General features: G+C 33.0%; 1 protein-coding gene across 1 annotated transcript in view; it reads right to left on the minus strand.

Annotated features, from left to right (window-relative positions):
- LOC118189076 (uncharacterized) overlaps positions 1 to 23,917 on the minus strand; it is a 408,861-nt gene that overhangs the window by 323,285 nt on the left and 61,659 nt on the right. The window contains exons 2-3 of the mRNA XM_085817435.1: positions 20,848 to 21,021; positions 6,324 to 6,488 (exon numbers count right to left, since the gene is read on the minus strand). Of these exons, the coding sequence (XP_085673561.1) occupies positions 6,324 to 6,488; positions 20,848 to 21,021 (339 nt within the window). The remainder of the gene's footprint in view (positions 1 to 6,323; positions 6,489 to 20,847; positions 21,022 to 23,917) is intronic.

Genomic DNA, 23,917 nt, shown 5'->3' on the forward strand with positions numbered 1-23,917 from the left:
CATGAACATTTGACCGTAAAAAAAGATTTGTTCGCGTTGGATCCCACATAATGAGACAAACGCTCAAAAGAAAGCTCATGTCGATTGGTGCATGGAAATGTTGGAAAAATATGTTCAAGATACATCAAAGGCTGTGTGGAACATCTACACAGATGACGAATCATGGATCTAAGTGTTAACGGCAAAGTTTGAAATCCGGTATTCTATAGAATACCTAGGCATTGTATATAACGCCTAAAAATAGCCGCCAATATATGAAACGATTCATATTTTACATATTTCATAGGCATTCTATAAAACGCCAAATGACAAACCGGCAAAGTATTAAATACATTTTCGATTCATTTCGAAGAACTGAAACTACTTACCAGAAGTTAATAAATAATAAAAAAGACCAAAATTACTACTAAGAAGTAACCACGGGATTACTGGCTGCTTAATCGCTAGGATGTGATGTTTGTGGAAAGCAAAAGTACCCTATTAAAGAAAGCGTTGGTACTATACAGTATTACGTCACGGACGCTGAGTTATTTTCCGTATTTCATGAAAACTCATTTGAGTACTGGACACGGACGTGACAGAATACTGAAAGAATGTTCAACAAATTACAAAAACGTTACACGTCATGATATTGAGCTGTATAACCGCCTTTGTGAGCCCCTGCCAAAAAAACAAAAAGGGAATTGATGTGAAACTTATGATTGTTTCTAAATATCCTTTGTCAGGTAGATCTTACCGATTCCCAGTCTCAGCCAGATAGCAAACTTATTATGCTGTATCAAGATTATCTCACTAAGTTTTTGCATATTTCGAATAACAGTATTTTAATGGCACTCTTTCAATAATTTTCAAAATAACATTTGTATTTCTGAGGAATGAACTTCGTAAATAATAACCTAATCATAGCCTTTTTTCATGCTTTGCCTAAAGAGCATTTGTCATTTTATAGAATGCCTAGGTATTATATACAATGACTAGGGAAAGTATGTAATAATTCTCATAGTTCATACTTTCCCTAAAACCGTCCAGCCCTGTATACAATGCCTAAACATTCTATGCAATGCCGGCGTTTCATTCATTACCAGTAACATATGCATATGACCCCGAAACATAACAGCAGTCTACTGTATGGGTCTTCTCAGACGAACCAAATCCAACAAAAGTTGTTCCCGGGAGAAGAACATCGAAGCAAATGTTTACCTATTTCTTCGGCATTACCGGATACGCGGCGACAGTGGTGTTGGAGCAATGCAGGACAGTCAATTATGAATAGTACATACCAGAAGTCATCGTAGAAATTCGAAAATAGCAGAAAAAGCGAATCATTCTTTATCCTGAGAATGCGAGCTCTCACGCATCGGCTCAAAAAAAAGGAACTTTTGACGGACCAAAACATCCAATTGATTAGTCATCCACAGTACAACCTTGGTTTGGCACCCAATGACTTTTTTTATTTCCACACATCAGAACATTAGAAATAAATTACGTGGTCAACGATTTGCGACACCCGAAAAAGTGGCTGATGCATATTTTGGAGTAACGCATATTTTGGATATATTTTCAAAACGCATATTTTGTAGTTACCTCATTGTGGAAAAAATGCTTCGAAAATTGGTTCAAACGCATTCAAAAGTGTATTGATTTTCATGGAGAATATTTTGAAAAACAATCAAACCAATTTCGATCATAAGCATTTGCTTTTTCATTATTAGGCCAGAAATATATATAAGAACCCTCTCATGCTAGGAATGGTGTGCTCGTAATACAAAGTCATGTTCTGTTGTCTCTTCATTACACAGTAAACATTTCATGGTGAAAGTTAAAATTCTTTTCAAGTACTTAAAACTTATTAAAAATTCAAAATCGGAATTTTTAGTGCATGAGAAGCTTCAAAATTATGCACCTGGTGTATTTGCCAACTACTGAAATGATTTAGTTTAATACTCTTTCTTTTTATCCTTTCTTCAAAGACGAATCTAAGAAGTGAAAAAGCAGCCATTGCATCTTCATCAGCTTTATAACAACATTCTTCCAAAATTTAAAATTAATAGCAATTTCTAGAGAGTAACATTTACAAAATTTATCTCAAATTTAATCAGAATAAATTAAGCAAAATTTCTGTTTTCTTTGCAAATATACTATATATAAATAATGTAAAAGTAATTATTTTTTCTTCTTGCAAAACTTTTACCTTAGAAGCTCATTCGAAATCAATAAATAAAAACTGAAACTAAAGTAGCGAATAAAGAGCGTTAGCAATTCGTATTATTCGCTATTTTTGCTTCGAAAATTCTTTATAAATGCATGCGCACTCGAATTGTCGCATTAGCTATCAAAAAGCTCTTGATTTAATAACATTTTTCTTCTTTTTTCTGCTTGCTAAGTTTTTATTTCTAGTTTAATCTCAGCAAAAAACATTTTCTACTTGTATAATCGTTTGAAAAATAAAATAATCTAGAGCTGCATTTCTGTAAAATAACAAGCAAGAAAAATGAAACATTATTCGGTATTTATTCTACTGGGAAATAAAAGTGAGATCTTAGGCGATAGTGAACTGCGCTGTGGGAATTTATGACGTCATACCGCTTCATTGCAAAATGTCATGTTCTAAATTAAAATTCTACTCTAGCACAGTTTCCAACGTCATTTTAAGCTCTGACAGAAAACTCGAAAGCTGCTTTCTTTATATAAATGTAACATTTATTATAAGCGCATTCCTAAGTTTGAGGATAATTTGCAATTCTAAAGAATTTTGTGGAATATGAAGTTGCTCATTAAATAACAATTTATTGCAACGCAAAATTTCCTACATTAGTTAGAGGATATTTATAGTTGAAGAGCATTTGGATTTAGAAAAGTAATGCTTGTGTTGAAAATTACAGGCAGGTGATTTTTGAAACATTACATTTCGAGTCTGTTCAAAAGAAGTGATTCCCATCTTTTTTATCTCTTTTGAGATAAAGAAGATGGGAGGTTCGCCTATCATATGAAACACCATTTTACATTGCAATAAAATATATGCTTTCTTTAAGAAACTACCAGGCGGTTTAGATTCCACATTTGTTATTTAGTTAAAGCGTAACAAAGGAACTCTAAATTATAGCAATAAAAGTACTTTAACTATAATTAAAACTTATTTATATATTAAAACTTGTCAGATCATTTTAGCTGCATAATTTTCTTCTTTCTAGAGATTTTTGTTTCTTGCTCACCTTTCAAAATTCGCTTATAGTATGTCTTATCATCTTCAAGATACGTGACGTGTTTCATCGTGATCAAAAGTTTCTTTTTCATTTCAGAAGTTACAAGGATGGCTTAAGAAATGCTATACTAACAATTCTTATCAAAATATTATACAGTTTCAAATACATATCAAATATGTACTGTTACGAAAACATGAAAACCCAACACCAAGAAGATGTTTAGCTATGTGAATAAATTTTATATATTATATGTTCTGCATGATTTAATCAATTTATATAATTTGCAAAATAGTAATTAATATTGTGAATATTGTAAATTCTCAGCTCGAGGTTCCATTTCAGTTTTCATTACATCAAAAATCACTGTTGTCCCCACAGAGTTGAATACAGGCCAGAAAATGTGGCCTAATCTAATCTTACAGTCGGATACTCTTATTTGATATGAAATTATGGAATTCCAGCCTTGGGTAATTAAATCCACAGCGATTGTCACGTCAGTGATGTCTTATTCGCCCTTCTTATGTGAGAAAATTGGAGAGCTGACTGCTCGTGTCAACATGGTAAAAGATAAGCAACATTTTAAATTGCATAATGGAAATCAGCATTATATTGTTGAATAAATTTTTTGAGCATCATTCATGAACGATGACACAACGAATTATGTCTCCACTCGGGAATAAATACTTGCTTTCGCAACGTTTCGGATTATAACGAGCAGATCCTGCCATCGTAATAAATCCTTTCCAGTATTATAAGATTTACGGCATGCCCGGTACGTTGAATGACTGGTACAACTTTTCAGCAGATCTCCGTCTTCCCCCCTCGTGATCCGCATGTCTATCAATGATACACGAGCAGAAACGACTTCCATCTCGTAAGTCCACATATCTGGCCCAACCGATATAAACAGATTAAATCTACTTTTCAATGCTGGGGTTTCGTTTCTTGCTCACATCCAAACAAATGAGCTGGCTGACTTCGTATTCTCACGATGTTTTCTCTGTGCATTATCTTCCACCAAGGTATATCTCTCATTAGACAGATAGCCTTTGTGTTCTTTTCCACATTTAAGTCAACAACAAACAAGCATCACTAATCAATATTCCGTCTTAAAAAGGCTGTAAGTTGACACCAATGATAACACATATGACAGTAATTTGAAGTTAACGTTAAACGTTAACGAAAATAGGAAGCTTGAAACGAACATTATTTTCTCATAAATCATTCCACACTATTCATGTGACAAGATCAAGCTTTACTGAAGCTTGAATCTCTGCAATACAGTCTGTATGATTCATAAGAGATTTTCTTAAGAATGTCCCTTTCACCCCAAGTCATGCCAGATCTTAGGATTTTTTTAGCAGTGTTTTGATGGAGCTAATAGAATTACTGTGAGTCAGCTCTCCCCATTATGTGTTCAAACTTTCTTTCCTCCTTCTCAAAAAGTGGCCTCGTTTATGTAGAGCCAAATGGCATATCGAGCGTCAATTCAGTCTTAGATGAATTTCATTAACAGCAAACGAGAAACCATACATCCTCAAATAAAACAAATTATCGTGGGAAATTGCATGTAATGCCTTCCTAGGTTTGTTTAACTGGTATAATTATGAATAATGAGATCATATTTTCATCAATAAACTATCGGCGACAAACAGACACTTAAGCCGCATATATATATATATGGGGTGAAGTAACATCTTCTCCTCCGAAACGGCTGGTTCCCGGGCTTAGCGAAGCACACCGTCGGATTCCGCAAGTCCGTGGCGCTCCATTTTGACCATTCAAGTCCTCTTGGGACTTTAATTAGCCGAGATATTAATTAAAAACTAATTTTCCCCTACGTTTTCCATACATTTCCCACTTTTTTTCTTGGGTTTACCCTATTAGAAGCATTTGGCTACGTGCTAAGTTATTTTTTCTCGAATATCTACGGAACGGAGCCGAATTGAAATTTGAGACGCGTATCCTCGGATTCTAAAACATTCTCCGAATCCATCGATACTGTTCTCATCTTCGTACGACTTTAATCGGCCGAGATATTAATTAAAAACTGCGGAAACATTAATTTCCGTGCTCATTTTTCCGAGTGGCAACAATAAACTATCGGCGACACACACTTTAGCTGCTTATGTAATATAAAGATGTGTCTGTATGATTTAATCAATTTATATAATTTGCAAAATAGTAACTAATATTGTGAATATTGTGAATTACCAGCTCGAGGTTCCATTTCAATTTTCATTACACTAACATATTCATTGACAAATGTGCATGTGCGAGTCACCATCTACACTGCCTCGCGCTTCCCGAATCTTAAAAATGTTGTACCTGGGGTGTCCTTTCCGAGTTCCTAATGGCATTATCCTACCGACTTAATAATTAAGAAACACATTTCCTTAATAATATGCTTTGAAGATAATTATAGCAATTTAGTTAGGATCTTAGGATGTTATCAATCTTAGGATGTTTTCTTATGCTACGATCAAAATTTTCCTCAAAATTAAAAAAAAAAAAAAAAAAAAAAAAAAAAAAAAAAAAAAAAACCAGCGGTTTTCAATCTTTTTTGCCCCATGTACTCCTTTTACCGTTGCTAGATAATCATCCCGCGTCTTTCTCAAAACTTGAAAAATACATATATGCATTTATTTAGATTTAAATTATTTTCTAATCTGTTTTATAAATTAAACAGAAAAGTACAGAAAATGTTGGCAAGTACCAAAATTTGAAAAGTAGAATTCGTATTCATAAACTAAAATAAAAGGCTTAAATGTTTACTTAACATATATATAAAAGGCTGACCCCATCCACCTCCATGAAGCTATGAAATTTCCCACTTAAAATCAAAAGCGAACCTCCCCTGATTGAGAACCGCTACACTAAAGTATTATTGTCTTTTAAAGATGTATTCATCCTTGAGCTCGGCATTAGTCTGCTTGAAATCCTAACTCATATACTTACATTACATGCATTTTGTAGCAATCGTTTAAAATGAGCAATATAACGATAGTGGAACAATATTCAGAATAATTCCAGTAATAAATCTATGTACAAATATAATAAAAACTTGGTATTTGCACCTGGATATTATATCTATGAAAACATTTGATATTCTTTGCTTACCCACGCAGGATGGAGGATCTGTGCTCCACCGTCTTCCATCACAATAGACTGACCCAACTCCATTCAAAACATACCCAGGCAAACAGTCATAGACAAGAAGTGCTCCTCTGTACATTTCCGTTACTCGTCCGTTAGAGATATCTGGTTGCTTGTAGCACCCTCGAGCTGAAAGGAACAAAGTACTGAAAAATATTGAAAGCGAGTAAAGCATAAAAAGTAAAATAGCTTAAGCATGCAAGAAAATACAACGTGATTTTTTTTTTTGTTTGTTCCGTCCATCGTTACGATAAGTCTTATACTGTTTGTACTCGGAAACTACTAATACAAAATGTGGTGATAATTAAATTAAATATACTAAATGCCCCCTATCCTATACCTTAAATGACACAGTAGCAGAAAATACAATACGAGTTAAATCCCTTTTATATCGAAAGTAGATCATTAACTTATTCATGATCATAGTAGTAACTTAATCATTGTTTGATTGTGGTTCATTAGCATTTGCATGTTCTATTTCGTAAAAGAAACACGTTACAAAAATTTATGGAATTAAATTATTCACACCGATTTAAATTAAAAAGTTATTTTATGCAATCGGTAGTACTATTATTCAGTTTCAATCTGCTTTTATTAGTTATTTTTTTTTTAATTAAGAAATGCTTTTTGTAACTCGGAAGTGTTAATTTCACCTAACACTGCTTATTCTAATAAATCACTCTTAGCAATTATAAGAACAATCAATTTAAAATTAATTTAAAGAATAAGCCAGGATTATCCGTTACCAAAGCTTTCTCATAATGTTCTATTTGCTTTGATAAGCTTTTCACAATAAATTTGAAATTTTCGAAATATGAACATGCATGTAATTTCTGAAACATTTATCATCGTATAAATACGATTACTACTTTATCCTATTTATCATAAACGCGCAATGAATAATTTATTCATCAGACAAAATATTTAAAGATCTGATTTTGCGATTTTTATTAACTACGGAATAATATTAAACTTAAGATTTCCTGTGTTAATTTGAAAATAATCTTATTCATTTGCTATAAAGTGATTTTACAGGCCATTTTCGAAGGTGTATGTTTCTTGAAACCATGTTATTAGCCTTCGAAATCACATTCAGTATTTTTAAAATTTCTCAACATTCTTTAAAATCCTGTATTATTTAACATTATTAATTTATTTAATTTAATTCTCTATGCAAAATATCAGTATCTGAAGTTAACAAATTATACACTACGAAATAAATGCCTGGCCAAAATAGACAACAGTTAAAAGTTTACGAAACATTTTTGATGGATTAATACGAGAAAATGATTGCACCTGATATTATTTTATGACCGTTAGCTCGGCAGACCAGTATTTGATTAGCATCGCTGCGAATATTATAAATGAAAGATGAAAATATACTTATTTGTATCTAAAAACAATTGCAGAATACATGAAAATGACAAACATCGTCCGAGATATAAATTTTAGATTCATGTTAAAAGTGGTCGTTGTTTTAATAATAATTTCCCATAATGTTTTGCTATTGAAATCGATATATGGCTGCAATAATGTAATAAAAGTGGGTTAAAATATTGTGTGAATTTAGGTGTTACTTTTGAATGCTGAAATGAATACGGTACACTTACCAAAATGGAATTTCACACACACATTAGATGTTCAGAAATGTTGTGCATGGATTTTATTTTCTTAAATACGATCCTAGATACGCATATATCATGATTTGTTTTTCAAAATAAAATGTATAATTTTATGAAAACGTTTTCATTGCTGTGAAAGAACGTGCTTGAAACGTACAGTCCCATTTCTTTTGTCCTCATACGGCCACAATGTATGATCCAGTAGAAATTTTATTGTGCTTTAATTAATGCGAAATATTCCACATTTTCACGCAATCGTTCATGAGCTTATTCGGTATAATTTTCTTACCTAATACAGATATAATCACGGGATTTCTGGGGAAAAAAAGAGCTGAGGGTGTAATTAGGAAACGGAAACAAATTTTGCTCGTGTGAGATATTAATGGTTATCTCGGTTAACCGAGCAGTTAAATGTTCTATTTGTTAGATGTCCCTTTGAAAATATTTACTTTGCGTAACTCAAGGAAAAATTTTCCCTTAAAAGAAATCAACATGTTTCATGTAATTAAAATATAATTAGCGTTTAACCAATTGATGTATTTTTTTCAGAAGAACTTACAAAAATATATTACATATATTATATTTTACAGAACGCTTCAATCTGAAGCATATTTATGTCCACTTGTTACTGCAAACAGAGAAAGAACTAAAACGAAATATTGAGGTACAACTAGAAGAATTTCAATAGAAAATAAGGATTAAAAAGCAAGGTATGTTGAAATGTTTTAATGATGAAACAACCTTTTCATTTTACTAATTGCTATAGTAAGATACTGACAATCCTCATGAAGTCAAAAGGATGATTTTTTGAAATATTTAGAATTTTTGTATTCCCACAAAGGTAAAATATTTCTTTGTTTTTGCTCCGGTCTAAATGGAAAAAAACAATTTCCAATTTTTGGTGCAACCTGTTTCAAAATAAAATGAATCAATAATTTCATGATAAATATATAAAAGATTTTAGAGCGAAAATTGGAAACTAAACTTTCTAGCTAGTGTTATCAGTTACAAACAGTTTGTCTCACATAAAATGCATTGATGGTCCTTTATAAGTCTTTTGTGTAGAGAATGGATTCTCCACACAAACTCTACTCTTCTTTTGTGAGAGAGTCTTCTGAATGGCATAAAATGCACGTTTAAATTCGAAAATTTCTCGAGGCGCTTTGTGAGGTTTTCGAAATAGGACTTTGTGCATTGGTCTAATATCGAAAACACGCATGTGTTTGAAACATTTATTTTCTGGACTTAAAACAATTAACAAAATGGTGTCTTTTGACTTTATCTAATATTCTGGATACAACTGCATGCATGTTACGCGATTTATGGAAACCACAACATAAAATATTTAACACTGTTTCCAGGTCCTACACAGAATTCATCGCCTCCTTTTGACGTATTCATTTGTTTCGCAACTGATAACTTTCACAAGAAGATAAAATAATTACTCACACCGTTTATCCTCTTTATCGTTTAAATGACACATTAGCAGAGCATCAGATGCTGCAGCCCTTGTCACACACAACACGATTAGCCATGTCGTTTGGTAACAGATGTTATTAATTACGCTTATTAACGAAGCGGTCGATCGTAATTAGCCAGTGAAGAGAAGCGCCTTGGGTAAATTGTCAATGAGCTGTATAACGAACCGGTGTCTTCAGTGTGGCTCGAGAAACTTAATTAATAATACAGAAAAACATTTCCTTGAAAGTTGCGCGTGTGAGGCATATAATTCGAAATAACTCTGAACAGCAGCAAAAATATATCCGAAATAAAAAATAGCATTACTTATTGAATTTAGTGCTATGAATATGAGCGTAAAGACTGAACTTTTTTTTAGTTTATTCACATTTTGGAGATCAAGGGACGTAACTGATGTCTGATACAAGCGCTATAAAAAATTTCGCCTCATAGCAATACGTCGTAGTTTCTGCTGCTCCTTGTAATTTAATTCTATGAGAAACAGTTTATGTAAGGTTAAAATATTTATTACAAGCCGAAATACTCAGTGAACAAAATGCAGATCATTTAGATGTCATTAAAATTATAATTTGGAAAGCTCTGTTAATTTAATACGATTTAGTTTGAGTTAATAATACGGCGAATAACAATTATTGGAAGAGTTAAAGCAGTAATAATCAGCGTAAAATTCATAAATTTGCAACATTAGTTTTAAAAATATAAATATAGAACCTTCTTTTCAGCTGCAGAAGTACAAATAATTCGCATTATATTTTCTTATCACTGGTCATCATTTACACATATGAAGCTGAAGAATAAAGCTCTACATTTAAAACTTTGAAACTAGTTCTGTAAATTTCTTAATATTTCCTTGACTCTTGTTACTGTAATTCCTTCAAAAACAATTTAAATATTTTAAGTTTCTGAAGCTCTAAACTTCTGAAATTCGAAGGGAAAAAACTAAAAGTGTCTTGGTAAACTGTTATTATTCTTCCAATTTCATTCTCATTACCATCTCTAACATTAAAAAATCCATAAAAAAATCCACTTAGCTACAAGTTACAATGGAAAACATTTTAGTGTATTTAGTGAAGTTTCATTTGACGTTTTTGTAGCTAACTTGCACTTCTAAACAGGAAAGTCATGACGTAATGTATAGCATGCTTGCCCATCATAATCCTTTTGGCAAACGGCTTGGATTCGTGAAACTTTCCTGATTTTCCACTTTTAATGGGAATAAGAAACAGTTTCTCTTAGAAATGACCCTAACAATGTATCTCTTTTAAGACATCCGTGCGCTTTGCCATGCATAATTGACCAAAAGGTGGAGTGTGTTTACTTACCTGAATTTAAATCATATTCATGGCCATTGTTGTAACTATTGTTTACAATGAAATATAACAAATCTCATATATAGCAAAGAATTTGGATACATCTGAACTCCAGTTTTCGTGTACGAAGCAACGTGCGCCCAGGATCATCACCAATGCATTCAAACAGCTAATGCTTATATATTCATGCAACTAACGTATTCATGTAACATCATCCAGGTCCTAGTTTGTTCATGCGATTTCACAGAGAAGCATTCCCGAGGTAGGCATCCTGAGTCTCGGAAGCTGCCGGTTTTAGATAACGGAAGGCGTGGGACATACACCCGCTTACCTTTGTTAGACACCAGGTGTCCCCGTCCTGTGTCATCTGTACGACTCTAGACTTCTCACATCTGATTTAAATAACAATTTGATTTCATGCTAGCTAGACTCTGGACTTGCGAAGATCTTTTCCACACTTTGATTTCTTTAATTAAAAACAAGTATTAAATTGAAATTGAAAATTTAATGTTTAACGAATTCTGCAACTCATAGAATTATGAAACCTAAACGAATTTGCAAATCGAAATTTACTTCCATTTACAGGATTTACTCGCAGACCCAATGTAACAAATTAACTCGGTAATAATAAGTGCTAACTCAAATATTTTAAAACAAGGAGATCTCTAGTACTCATTGAATAGGAAGCTCTTATCCTGTATATCTATGCAACTATTTTTAATTTCTAAAAGGACCGAAATAAGCAGATTTTGTAAAGAAATATGTGTACTGATTTGGTGCCTTGAGGTGGTACAATGCTTTAATCTACTTGTAATGAATGTAATCTCCGCTCGAATTTCGAGCACACATTGTTACATGAAATCAGAGTTCAGCGGAATGCATTTTATCATGGATACTGTGGCTAAAACCGTTGTTTGATTTATTTTAGTGTGTTAAATCATATGAGAGCTATCTGTCTAGGAGAAGAGATATTTTCTGAAGAGCTTTCTAAGGGCAATTCGCTCGTGTTCACTTTACACGCAGAAAAAACGGCGAAAACCAAACATGTAGCCCGTTTGGATGCGAATCCTGCTCGAACTGTCAGTATTCAAAAGTCTTAACCCTTTCCGGCACGCTACCTTTTAAAGTCATAGTTTTGATAAAAAAAAAATAGGTAGGCAGTCTAATTAGGCCTAGAGGAGTACACAAGTAAAATTTTGTGAAGATAGCACTTATCGTTTTAATTCTGTGGGTGGGCCCAATGTGGCACACTGATTGAATAGAGCTTCGAAAAGAGTGTTGAAATGAGCATTATTGTCAATGAACTGACCGATGAGATGCGGAGAAACAAAGAATACAGACTCTCAGTTGTCCTAGATTATCGGTGAGCCCGGTCTGGGCACATCTAGGGTTCACCGCTTGATTTTAGACAAGATTTCAAGGAAAAAATTTAAAACTAATATAGAATAAGGAGACTAACATACAGCCAAAAAATACCATAGAAATTTCCTTTCAAACAATTCCTTTTATACCCTAAAAATAATCTGGAAAATTTCTTTGAAAAATGAGAGTCTTAAAAACCTAAACATGGCTAAAATATATGAACTGGTTCGTGTTGAGCTGCCATCTACTATAAATAAAGAAGGTTCAGAGTAACCTATAAATTCTTTTTCATTCAATTTTTCTGTGTGTACAGAAAGAAATTTTAGGTGTGTCCAGATCGGACACACTGTGCCGCAAAGGGTTAACCACTCAGCCACTGCTGAAACGTGGACTAAAACGAAGCAGATTCTCAAAGGAGGCACAGGTCAGACTGAAATACAGTGTACATCCAGTATTTAATCCTTGGTGAGGTGAGTATCGTCCAAATGCATTAAATATTCAGACCACAAACCGGGGTCAAACAAGCAATTCGCCAAGTCTATTGTAAAATAATTTGCAATTATTGCTTTCTGCATTTTCAAAAAATTAGAACAGTTGGTGCCTTTGGCACCTACAACGATTTAGAACAGTTAACGTCTTTAACATTTACAAATTTAGAATAGTTGGTGCCTTTGTACTTACCGTAATTTAGAAAAGTTGTTGTTTCCTCGATAATTCGTGTTTGTTTTGAATAAAATCCTTTTTTCGTTCAAAATATTAGTCAAATTATCCATTATTTACTAGTCTGCTTTTGTAAGGATTGTTAAATGCAAAAGATTATTTTATGCAAATTCCTTAATGCAGTACTTTTTCATGCTATATGCAGTTCCTTTTTTAAAATTTCCTTATCCAAATTTTATTTGTGTAAAAACTTTGTTAAAATTTCTTTTATGAAAAGTTCATTAATTCAATGTAAAGCTACTCTATGCAAAGTTTCTTTACATAAAATTATTTGTGCAACATTTAAAATGATTATTATATCACGCACTGTTTCAGTAATCTGTTCACTATTCGTGTGAATATATAATAATAGTTATTTGTTTAGTTTGTGGAATATATTTTCTATCCTTTGCTTGACAGGTAGTTAATATTCGCCTCCATTTCTTTCTTAATTGTTTTGCTTGTATTGAATTATTGATATATTCACAGATATTGCTTTCTGGGAGATCTATATGCTATTTACTTAATAGAGAGTAATTGATGAGAAAGAAATGTGGATCATCCCTTTTTCCATATATCCTCGTATCTGATGCTAACAATATTTTTTCCCTGGAAGTAAATGGAAAAGGAGCCGTGGGCTGGTCATAAGGCGGTTAATATAAGCTCTTTCTGTAAACTTGAGGGAGGAAATTAAAAAGGCTTTTTTGCTGTTTTGCCATTCTTTTTTCCAAAGTTATTTTTGTAGTTATTTAAGTTACTAACCGAGAAAAGATTCTCGCTAAGACAGGTCTGATATTTTTGTTTTCTCACAAATTGCTGCTGATTTTGCTGCTTCGTATGCAACTTCATTTCCTGATATTCCCACATTACCAAAGATAAGCTTTTACCCAGGGTATTCTGCCACAAATATCGGGATGAGAATTTGTTATATCAAAACTTTGTTGTTCTTAGGTTTTCTTATTTTCAATGCTAGAGTTGCAGAGATTTTATAATAATAGAACAAGACATCCTACACTTACTTTCTGTTTCAGAACCATGTGTATAGTTACAAGTATTTGATTCTTAAGTACTCGTAATTATTGTTATTATGTAATTATTTAAAATATATGCCTAATGTAATTCTTAAATACTTGATTAAATTCTTATTCTTTGGGTCATACAGGAGATTTTTGTATCTGTTCCTGGATGTCCTTGATAAGGTTTAAATGGGGATTCATATTTTATGTAACATCTGTGCTGTGATGTGCTATGGAGGTAAAAAAGCCAGAAGGTGCTGTGATGTGCCATGGAGGTTCCTACCTCCATGTGATGTGCAAGAGGGGTATTCCAGTCGGTACACAGATTGCTGAATTGTAGGCAATAGTTTCGAAGGAGAATTGAGCGCTCCCATATTTCTGCCGAAGAGGGAACGAATTTTCGACTTTCGTATTATTGAGCTGAGCAGGATTTCTGAACATATAGATAAAAGCCCAAATGATGGCCTGAATTCTTACTTTATTGTTGGTAATTTTAAAAGTTTTTGATTGCATGCAATTCTGAGTTTCTGACCATCTATCGTAAGTTTAGAAAATTTTGAGATGTTGGGTGATGGTTTCGGAAAGGTGATTGCTTTAGATTTTTCTTGGTTTATTGTTAATTTCAATTGGTGCATTATAAGTTTAATAAGCTGATAGTTTCATATGTATTTCTTTTAAAATGTTCTCCAGTTTTTCTTATGATGATGAAAGCTGCATCATCTGCGAAGACAGTTCCTCTAGAGTGTTGAAGCCAATTAAATGATGCGATATCATTACTAAATGTTAAGTTTCATCGATTAAGCACGAGCTTTGCGAGCAGCTTTCCTCTATATCTAAGTCTTACGGCTGTTGTAAAGAAATGTGCTTTTTCTATTTGCTAGGAAGTCTTGTAAATGCAGAAATATATTCTTTACGTATTTTGATTATCTGAGTGCCTGTATGACTGCAGGCCACCACAGAAAGTCTGAGGTTTTCCTTAAATCTAAGCATATTAAATATGCATAATTAATTATTTACTAAGCATATAAACCTGAAGGATTTTTTTTTTGCTTTATTGTATTTAATATGGCTTATTGCAAGGTTTATCGCATTCATAGTTGATTTTTTATGTGTAAAATCATAATGATCTTACTGTTGGTTCTATAATTACTGTTGGTTCTATAATGGAGCAAGCAGCCCGCAATGGTTCTATTTCCAGAACTCTTCCTACTCTCGGGAGCAGGTTTATCAGTAAATATGAATTCGGATTTTCTGAACATTAAACTTGCTTACTGAATTAAATGACTTGTTCTGTTTTGAAGCTATTAGGAAAAGTATTCAGCTTCAGATACTTGTTACATAAATAGGTGAAGATTTTATGGTTTGAAATGTGAGTAATAGTAATAAGAATATTGCTAATGCCATTAGGACCTGCACCTTTGTTTTTGAATAGCCGTTCAATAATTTCTGCATTTTCTTACATTGTCGAAGGAATAGCATTTAGAGATTTCAGGGTGTTTTTGCTATTTCTAATAGCATTTTATTCTGATGAATTTGAGAAGGGTCATCTGCGATGAATACGTGTTTCATTATTTTCTGTATAGATATTATTCTAGCATCATTGTTACGAAGAATTAGATGTTGTATTGTTGAGAAGGGAGTCTGAGTGGCGTTGGTTAAAGTGTTTTGTAAATATATATTTTGTAAAAGTTACCGTATGTATTTTATTATCTGTGCAGAATTTTGACCAGCATTTATTCTTCTCTCTTCTCTTTTAAATTGTTTTTTGCTTCGAATAATTAATATAGTCTGTATTCTTATTTGTTAGAAATAGGATTTCTTCATCTTTCTACTCCGCTCTGTTCATATTTCTCTTTTTCACTAACTGATATTAAGCTTTTTATTAGGTTCTTTTATTCTGAGAGTTTTCTTCTATGATGTTGGATTCCACTTATTAATTTTTCTGTTATTCTTTTTGGCTCATTTTTGTTAGAAGTGGAGACTATTTCTTTATGAATAGTTTGAAGATCATTTTTGGTTGATGGTGATATTAAAGCGTTAGGTTGTTGTTTCATTATTGCAATTTAGGAAGTATGAAATTAGCTTGTGGTCTGAAAATAGACTGAGAATCATGAACTATCCAGTTATTTATGACATTTGAAAGTGTTGATAAAGAAGGGTGATTTTCAGAACTTGGAGGGGGCTCGATGCATCATTACGAATGAATAGATTGTTCAAAAAGATAAAGCCTTTCAAGGCTTCCCTTCTACAACCTTTTTTTTTTTTTCTTAATTCCAAATTGCATTAGGAGCATTAAAATTACCTCTAATCAGCTGATGAGTGTTTTTTAATTTTTATAGAATTATATTTAGTTTTTCTAGATTTCGTCTAGTATCTTCTAATATAGACAGAAAAATAATGTCATACTTAATTGTTGTTTTTCCAGTATTTAAGGCTATGGGTACAATATCTTTCTTGGACTATATGATGATGGGAGTCAAAGTTTTACTTTTGCATATTATTACAGTTCTAATATTACAATTTTCATTTGATGACTATTGAAACCAGTTCTTTGCATTTGGGATTGTACTTACTTTTCCGTTAATACAGTACTTCTCTTGAAGAAAGTTGAAATCGGTGTTGCTTTCCGTTATTACATGTAATAGATTCGAGTTTGTTGCGTGAGATTTCTGGAGATATATTTGTATTATTTTTATTGATCCAGAGAAAGATGTATTGAGAAGTATTGATGTAATTTTATGTTATGTTAAATACAAAAAAAAATGTTTTACTTTGATTTAACTTATTTCTTTTTATTAAAAGTAAATCAATATTATTCTTAGTGGCATATTGAAATAACTGACCTGAAGCAGCTCTAGCTTTATGCAGATTTATTTGAATACGACGGATGTCTCACTTTCTAGAAATACCTTTAATTTTTATTTTCCCATATAACTATACAGTGTATCGTGTTTAACACTGCAATCAAATTTATTTGTTTCTATAAACAACGGCCTATTTAAATTTCGTATTACTACTTCTGCTTGATAAGAAGGGCATAAGAACGAATTAAGTGGGGGGGGGGGAGAAATTACAGTTTGTACATGAAGCTTGTTAAATGTACCGAACGATTTTCTGAAAGATACGGACAATATTGTTTCTAAATACAATTATGTATAGAATATCCTAATTCTTAGCAACGAAAACATCGAACTACGCCAAAGTGCTCAGTGATTCGCAGTGCTCTCCATCCATTAATTGCGAAACGTGCAGGTATATAGAATAGATTTTTAAAGCATTTAGAAAACGTTTTTAAACCCATTTAACACTGGCATTGCATTTTTCTGACAGTTTAAATGAGAGTTTAATTTCTAAACTTAGAAGTCTGATTGCAACAAAATGTCCTTAGTTAATCTCTTAGGTCAAAAACTATTCGATACATTATGAACCGCGTTTTCAGGACAACGTGGGTAAGGAATTTTAAGATTAAAATTCTTATTAGAAGGTTCTGATGTAGATATTTTTCTTTTAATTAATTCTGCATCTTTTTTATTTTGACATACAATTGCTAATTTCCTTTCGTAATTGGCTTAGCACGATGAATTTTCGTTCCAGTTTCCTCATAATTAAGGTTTTTTGCAGTTTTTCTGATTCAGATTTATTCTTAAACAAATCTTTTGAATATATAAGCAATGCAGGTTTTCTCCCACTATTCGTAGGTTTTTGAAATTTGAAATTTGGAGCTTTAATCGCATCAGAATATAATTTATTTTCAGTGTTAAATTTTGATGAAAAGCATCAAAGATTAAATTGTGATGTAAGCTGCCTGAGCAGAAATAGCTTTTTTTCGTATTCAGTGCGTAGAATGATTTTTTAACTCTAAATGCTGCACTTTTTTCCTCGTGGAAAGGGGCATCATTGATCTGAATATATTTTTAATTTATTTAAGTTGTCCAAAAGTTGTTTTTGCAAGTGTATAGGCAAAATATATTTGCGCTCTTTAGATGTTGTGAATGTTATTATAGAAATTCTTTACATTTAAATCAATACCTTGAGCCAGATTTTGGACATCTTTAGATATTTATGAGTCGGTGCATTCACTGGAAGGACTTTGGCTCATTTTGTGGTATCAGAGTATTCAAGAGATTGAAAAATTTAAAATATGTCATACTATAATCAGCCGTCATCGTAACACAAAACGAAAGTAACGTGAAAAGGAAAATTCTCAAAAATACGAATACTTACATGAGGAACGTAAGTACTTGAAGGAGGTATAGAAAACAATACCCGAGTACCTTCTTTGAGCCGTTTGCTCGTTTTTCTCTAAGCCCCATAAATAAAATGCATGTCAGCGGGCTACGCGCTCGTGTAGCGATTGTTATCGCTGGAGATTGGCATGGGGAAAGCCGATTTACTTCAGCAGAATGCGATGATGTACTAGTTCTCAACAGTTCCCTGTACCCCCTCACCACGCCTTTGATTACACACACTTTCTGCACACCTTTTTTATTACAAAATCTGTTTTTTTCCCCAATCCCCTGTACTTGTTTTGTATATTATTTTTGTTCTTTTTTGACAGATAGTTTTTAATCACTCCAAGTATAATCAATACTAACAAATAACTAGTACTATTGGTTTGGTTTATTTGGTTATGGCAAAGCACTCAAGAGATATCTGCCTAAGGGGAGGGATGGAGGACTATCTAAGGAAAACTCGTACACAGGCTGTTCCCACATTTCTAGACGATATTGCTATTGCAAGCAATGTATTTCTTAAAGTATAAATTATCATCTGCTACTTAACAGTTTTATTTTTCACGGAAAATGTCGCTTTCAAAGAAGAAATGGATGGAAGGCTATGTTTATGCTCCTTCCGAAGAAAATTATTCGTATCTGGTTGTTAAGAAACGTTATGAAAATAATGGTCTTTCGATATCAAAAGCTGTAATAGGTAACAACAGAAGGGAAAAAACGTCAAGATTTAGCTTTGAGTGAAAATCAAGTGTAAGTACAATTGAAAAAGCATTAAAATGCTCAGCGTCAAGTGTATATAAGGATGACTAATGCTCCTCAAAAACTTTGAAAAGGAAAAAAATATACACTGACTACCAATAAGTATTTGGACACCTGTGATAGAAAACAAAAAATAACTTTATTCAAATTCAATAGTTGGTAGAGCCTCCAAGAGAGGTAATTACAGCGTGGACCCTCCGAAGCATACTTTCCACAAGTCTTCGTAGGACAGCTAGTGGTATTTTCTTCCACTCGGCTTGGAGAAGACATAGAAGTTCCTTCACCGATTTTGCACAGGTAGTGCACCCCTGAATTCGGCGATGCAACTCGTCCCAGAGGTTCTCGATAGGGTTCAGGTCTGGACTCTAGAAGATGAACTCCATTTGCACCATATTAAGCCTTGGTTAACGTCGAAACATGACAACCGGCATTGTCGTCCTGAAATAACAGGGGTCCAACCCGTAAAACTGCCACAGCGTAGGAAGCACATTGTCATCCAAAATAGTGCAGTAGGCATCGGAGTTCAGCTTACCATGAATGGGGACCTAGGGTCCCAGCCCATACCAGGAGAAACACACCCAGACCATAAATCCACCTCCGCCGAACTTGACTGTTGGCACAATGCATTCTGGCAAGAGACGTTCTCCAGGTAGACGACAGACCCAGACCCTGCCATCCGAACGGTAAAGGGTGAACCTTGATTCGTCACTCCAAAGAACCCGTTTCCACTGATCTACGGTCCAATGTCGATGTGCTTTGCAGCACATTAACCGAACAGCGCGGTTGGACTTTGTGATCAAAGGCTTATGGGCAGCAGCACGACCGTGAAAGCCAAGCAGATATGCTTCCTTACGGATAGTATTCATTGAAACAATACTCCCGGATGCCTTTTGAAACTCCTTGCTGATGAGGGCCATCGGTTGGGTGCGGTTCTTCCGAATTTCTCTGGACAGCACTCGTCTGTCTCTATCTCCCAGTTTCTTTGTTCTGCCGACTCGGGGCACATTCCGTCAATCACCGCTCACCTTCCACTTCTTAATCACATAGGCCACTGTCGATTTTGGGTACTTCAGATCGCTAGATATGTCCCTTAAGGATCGGCCACATTTGTGATACCCGATAATTATACCTTTCTCGAAATCAGAGAGCTCCGAACTGCGAGGCATCTTGCATGCGACTAAAGCCGATGCTGTTTCCTACACGATATATACCGGTGGAGTCCGTGGCGTACCTTGGCACCGCAGATATCGTCATTTGCATAGGTGTCCAAATACTTATTGGTAGTCAATGTATGTGCATTGTCTTTCTCCTCGACATATAGTCGAATGCAGGACGCGCTGAAGAATTCTTTATAAAAAACATGTAATGTTAATAAGCTATAATATTCTCAATGTTTAAGAAAGTCAAGAATTTTCCTCATTCTACGAACTGAAAGAAAACCATAATGTACTATTTAAGTGTTTTTAGACAGTATTAATTTTGTTTTGATACTACTGGAGTGCGCTATCTCGAAACCATCTGCATTTTTGTCCGTAGAAGATTTTGCGGATATGTTTTCTGTAAAAATTTGGACATTATATGCATCGAATATTTTCTTCTAGATGTGCTTTTGTTCTGAATCTGTACTCATTGAACGTTTTTGATACTGCTCTTGTTCGATGATTCTATTGCTCATTTATATTTCATTTTAGTTTTACTCAAGCAGTCCAATCTCCATTCAAAATTTCTAGGTTTTTCTCTTTTTTCTAAATACAGTTTTCTTAAGAAGCACTTTATCGTAAGAATTTATATGAATTATAGTGTAATTCACATAAATTCACAGTAAGTATTTTTAAAAAGCACAGAAGAAAAGGCAAATTAAGAAATGCTGCATATTGCGTTAATATGGCCTTTGCAGTTATTGTTGCGGCGTTCTATTTCCTTATCTTGCATCATCGATATAGCTTCCTGAGTTAAAGCATGAGCCAACAGCAATCAGCTCAAAAAGAAATGGAAATAATGCAACTTACAGACGCAGACAGGTATTGCATTGTTCCATTGCCCCCTGACGCATGTGGCGAATCTCTTTCCCGCAAGTTCATATCCGGGATCACAGAGAAACTTTGCTATCCGGCCTCTAGAACGGATTTTTACTCTTCCGTTCTTAAGCCTGTTTCGCATGTAAGGGCAACGGCCGTAGGAGGCTGAAAAGAAAAAGAAAATGATTAACACATAAAATTAAAATAGATGAACCAAGATAAGTCAATATTGAACTTTGTTATACTCGACAATTTAAACTTATTTAATGAAATACTTTGTTTTGCGTTTGACATATATCGAATTATAAGTAATTATGACTGAAGGCAGGTACAACTTTAATGCCCTTAGTTGCGATTAATATGTTGCATCTTAAGTGAAAAAGAAATTTTTTAACGTAATGGATGAGAATCAAAAGCTTCAAGCTATTAAAACTTCCTGATATCTGCGCACTGAATGAAATGAAAAATTATTCTATATTAAGTTTAAAAGGTTTTTCTCTTTTACGTTTAATCCAAATGTAAGCCAGCTTCTTTAACGTACAAGAGGACCAGTGACATTTATAACCGTATCCAAGAAAAAAAATTTTGATGCAGACACCATATGACTTCCTAGTACGGCCTATTAATTTATACGCATTTTCTGCTGCGTTTCATTTAAACTTATTTCCTAAGATTTCATTAGAGAAATATTTTTCATTCCCTTAATTCAGTGTTCACTTCGCGGCATAAAAATACATAAAACCTCAAAATGTTTTCATTAAAAATTGAAAAATATAGAAAAATGTAACACACCAAATACAGGTAAAAAAATTTTAAAAAATAATTTTTTCAATTAAAATTAGAGTTTCTAAGAAAAACAAGCAATTCGGCCAGCGTGTAAGAAAGCTGATTTTTCAATGCACAAAACTGAAAATTTACTTTTGGTCGCACTCCGCAAAAAGACACTGAAGGTGCAGAAACTGACTTAATTCACTATTCTGCGAACTTTCGAATGTAAACAAATATGGCTGCTCAGTCGCATTTAAACAACTTTTTACATAATTGATAATTCTATAACTATTGCATGTAGATCAATTAAAGGCATAAAAACCTTAACCGCAACATGAGGACAACATTATACAATCATATTTAAAGAAAAAATCCTTAATCTACCAACATATAAGAATAAAAAAACCGAGTTCGCCGAGCCGAATAACAGAGTAGGTATATATATTATTATTATGTTTGATGCTGCCGATTGCAACAAAAAAGGGAGATGCGCAACTACATGTTATAGCAGTCCTATATACAACATTTGAACATTCTGAGGCTACTCTTTTTTAAGTTATGCGAGATACCTACCTACATAAGTATGTACAGACTTCACGAAAAAAATTTCCTTTGAATCAATTTGAAATATATTTTGCAATCCCGTTTAGGGGAAAAGACTCCTTTATTCTCTCCTTATGTACAGATGTCACGCAAAAACATCGTTAAACTTCATTTGATAGAGGTTAAAATGTATATTTTTTGTTGAAAAATGATACCCGAAATTTTTCGTGTTTACAATACTTGCTTTATTTCGTACAAGGAAGTAAAAATGTTTGCATCTAATATGGGTTTATATAAACATGCTTAATATGCTGAATCTGTTTCATATTAAAAATATTACGTTGCTAAAATAACATACCTTAAAGAAAATCAATGTCTTCTCACAAGTAAAAAATAGATAATTAATCTTCATATATTTTTAAATGTGAGATAGTTTAAGTATTATATCGTTTTCTGAAGATTATTATTACTTATGAATTTAAATATAACATAATAATTTAGACTATGTTAATTCCATCGGTAGTTAAATGGACAGCAATGCTCAACCTTGGTGATTTGATACAGTCTCGATCGAAGGGGACCATGATAGCGGACCGTTTGTCCATAGAATATCCTCCATGGTGGCAATCCTTCTTTTAGGCAGATAGCCCTCATTCACTTTGCTGTATTAAATTAAGCAATCAAGTGATAAATAGTGATACACAATTCAGAAATTATTGCTTCAATATATGCATTCCTAGGAAACAAAGAAATAATCTTCAGCCTGTTAAAGAATTACTGCCAAAACTGTAATTAATTTTTTAAAAGTAAATATTTAAATATAAGTTTAAAAATTTTATTATTACTCAATGAAAAAAGAAACATAACGTTTAGATAAATTGCAGGAAGCACTGCACAACTCAGAAGACAATATTTCTCTAACTTCAATTAATTAATCTTAAAATTTTAACAGCAGTAAAGAATATATCTTTGATCTTATTTCTATTATCCTTTAAAATTCGTTCATGAAATACGCTCTTTACATTATTTCAGAGGCTTCATTTAAAACACACAACACAAATTAAACGTATGAAAATTTTAACTATTATAACGGTAATAAATTTCAATTTACAATATGCTTATTTACAAAAGCACATAATCATTTCATTGTCCGGTAACTGCATTTGAATTGTTAATTATGCAAAGCTAAATTCTCTTCAATTAAATTTCAATAATGAAGGACATAATTCTTAATGAAAATAGATTATTATCTTCATTGCCTATGTTTCATACGTGAAAGCAATGTAATATTCAATCATTTATAACGTTCAGATCTTGTAATCTAAATATTTGCTTCTTAACAATAATTCAATTACTAGAAATATGTAGTGATTTTAGAATGCATTTAATTTCTTTTCCATCTTGATAGTTATTACCTCTTATAAGAAAGCATATTCGGAGTCAGCTCGTAAGCAGGCAATAACTAGATTGAGAGATATGTTAAATTTTAAAGATTATATTTTTTTCTTTCTTAATTCCCATTCGTCTTTGAATAATATGAGCAGTCTTTTGCCAATGGCATTAAATGTGAGCCATTTCTGCACCAGTTAGGTTTTTTAATGTCGTCTTTGAATAAAGGGATTTTATATAAATATTTGGGGAGCGTAATTCATCAAAATCAGTTATAAACATTTTCACGCTATATTTTAATGCTTAAGAAAAATAAGAAATGACAAACAACAACTCGCTGAACTGCATTAAATCTGCAATA

This window comes from Stegodyphus dumicola, chromosome 5, assembly GCF_044657685.1.
Source record: "Stegodyphus dumicola isolate Sdum_Otavi_A_Nest chromosome 5, ASM4465768v1".
In the NCBI taxonomy this organism is placed as follows: domain Eukaryota; kingdom Metazoa; phylum Arthropoda; class Arachnida; order Araneae; family Eresidae; genus Stegodyphus; species Stegodyphus dumicola.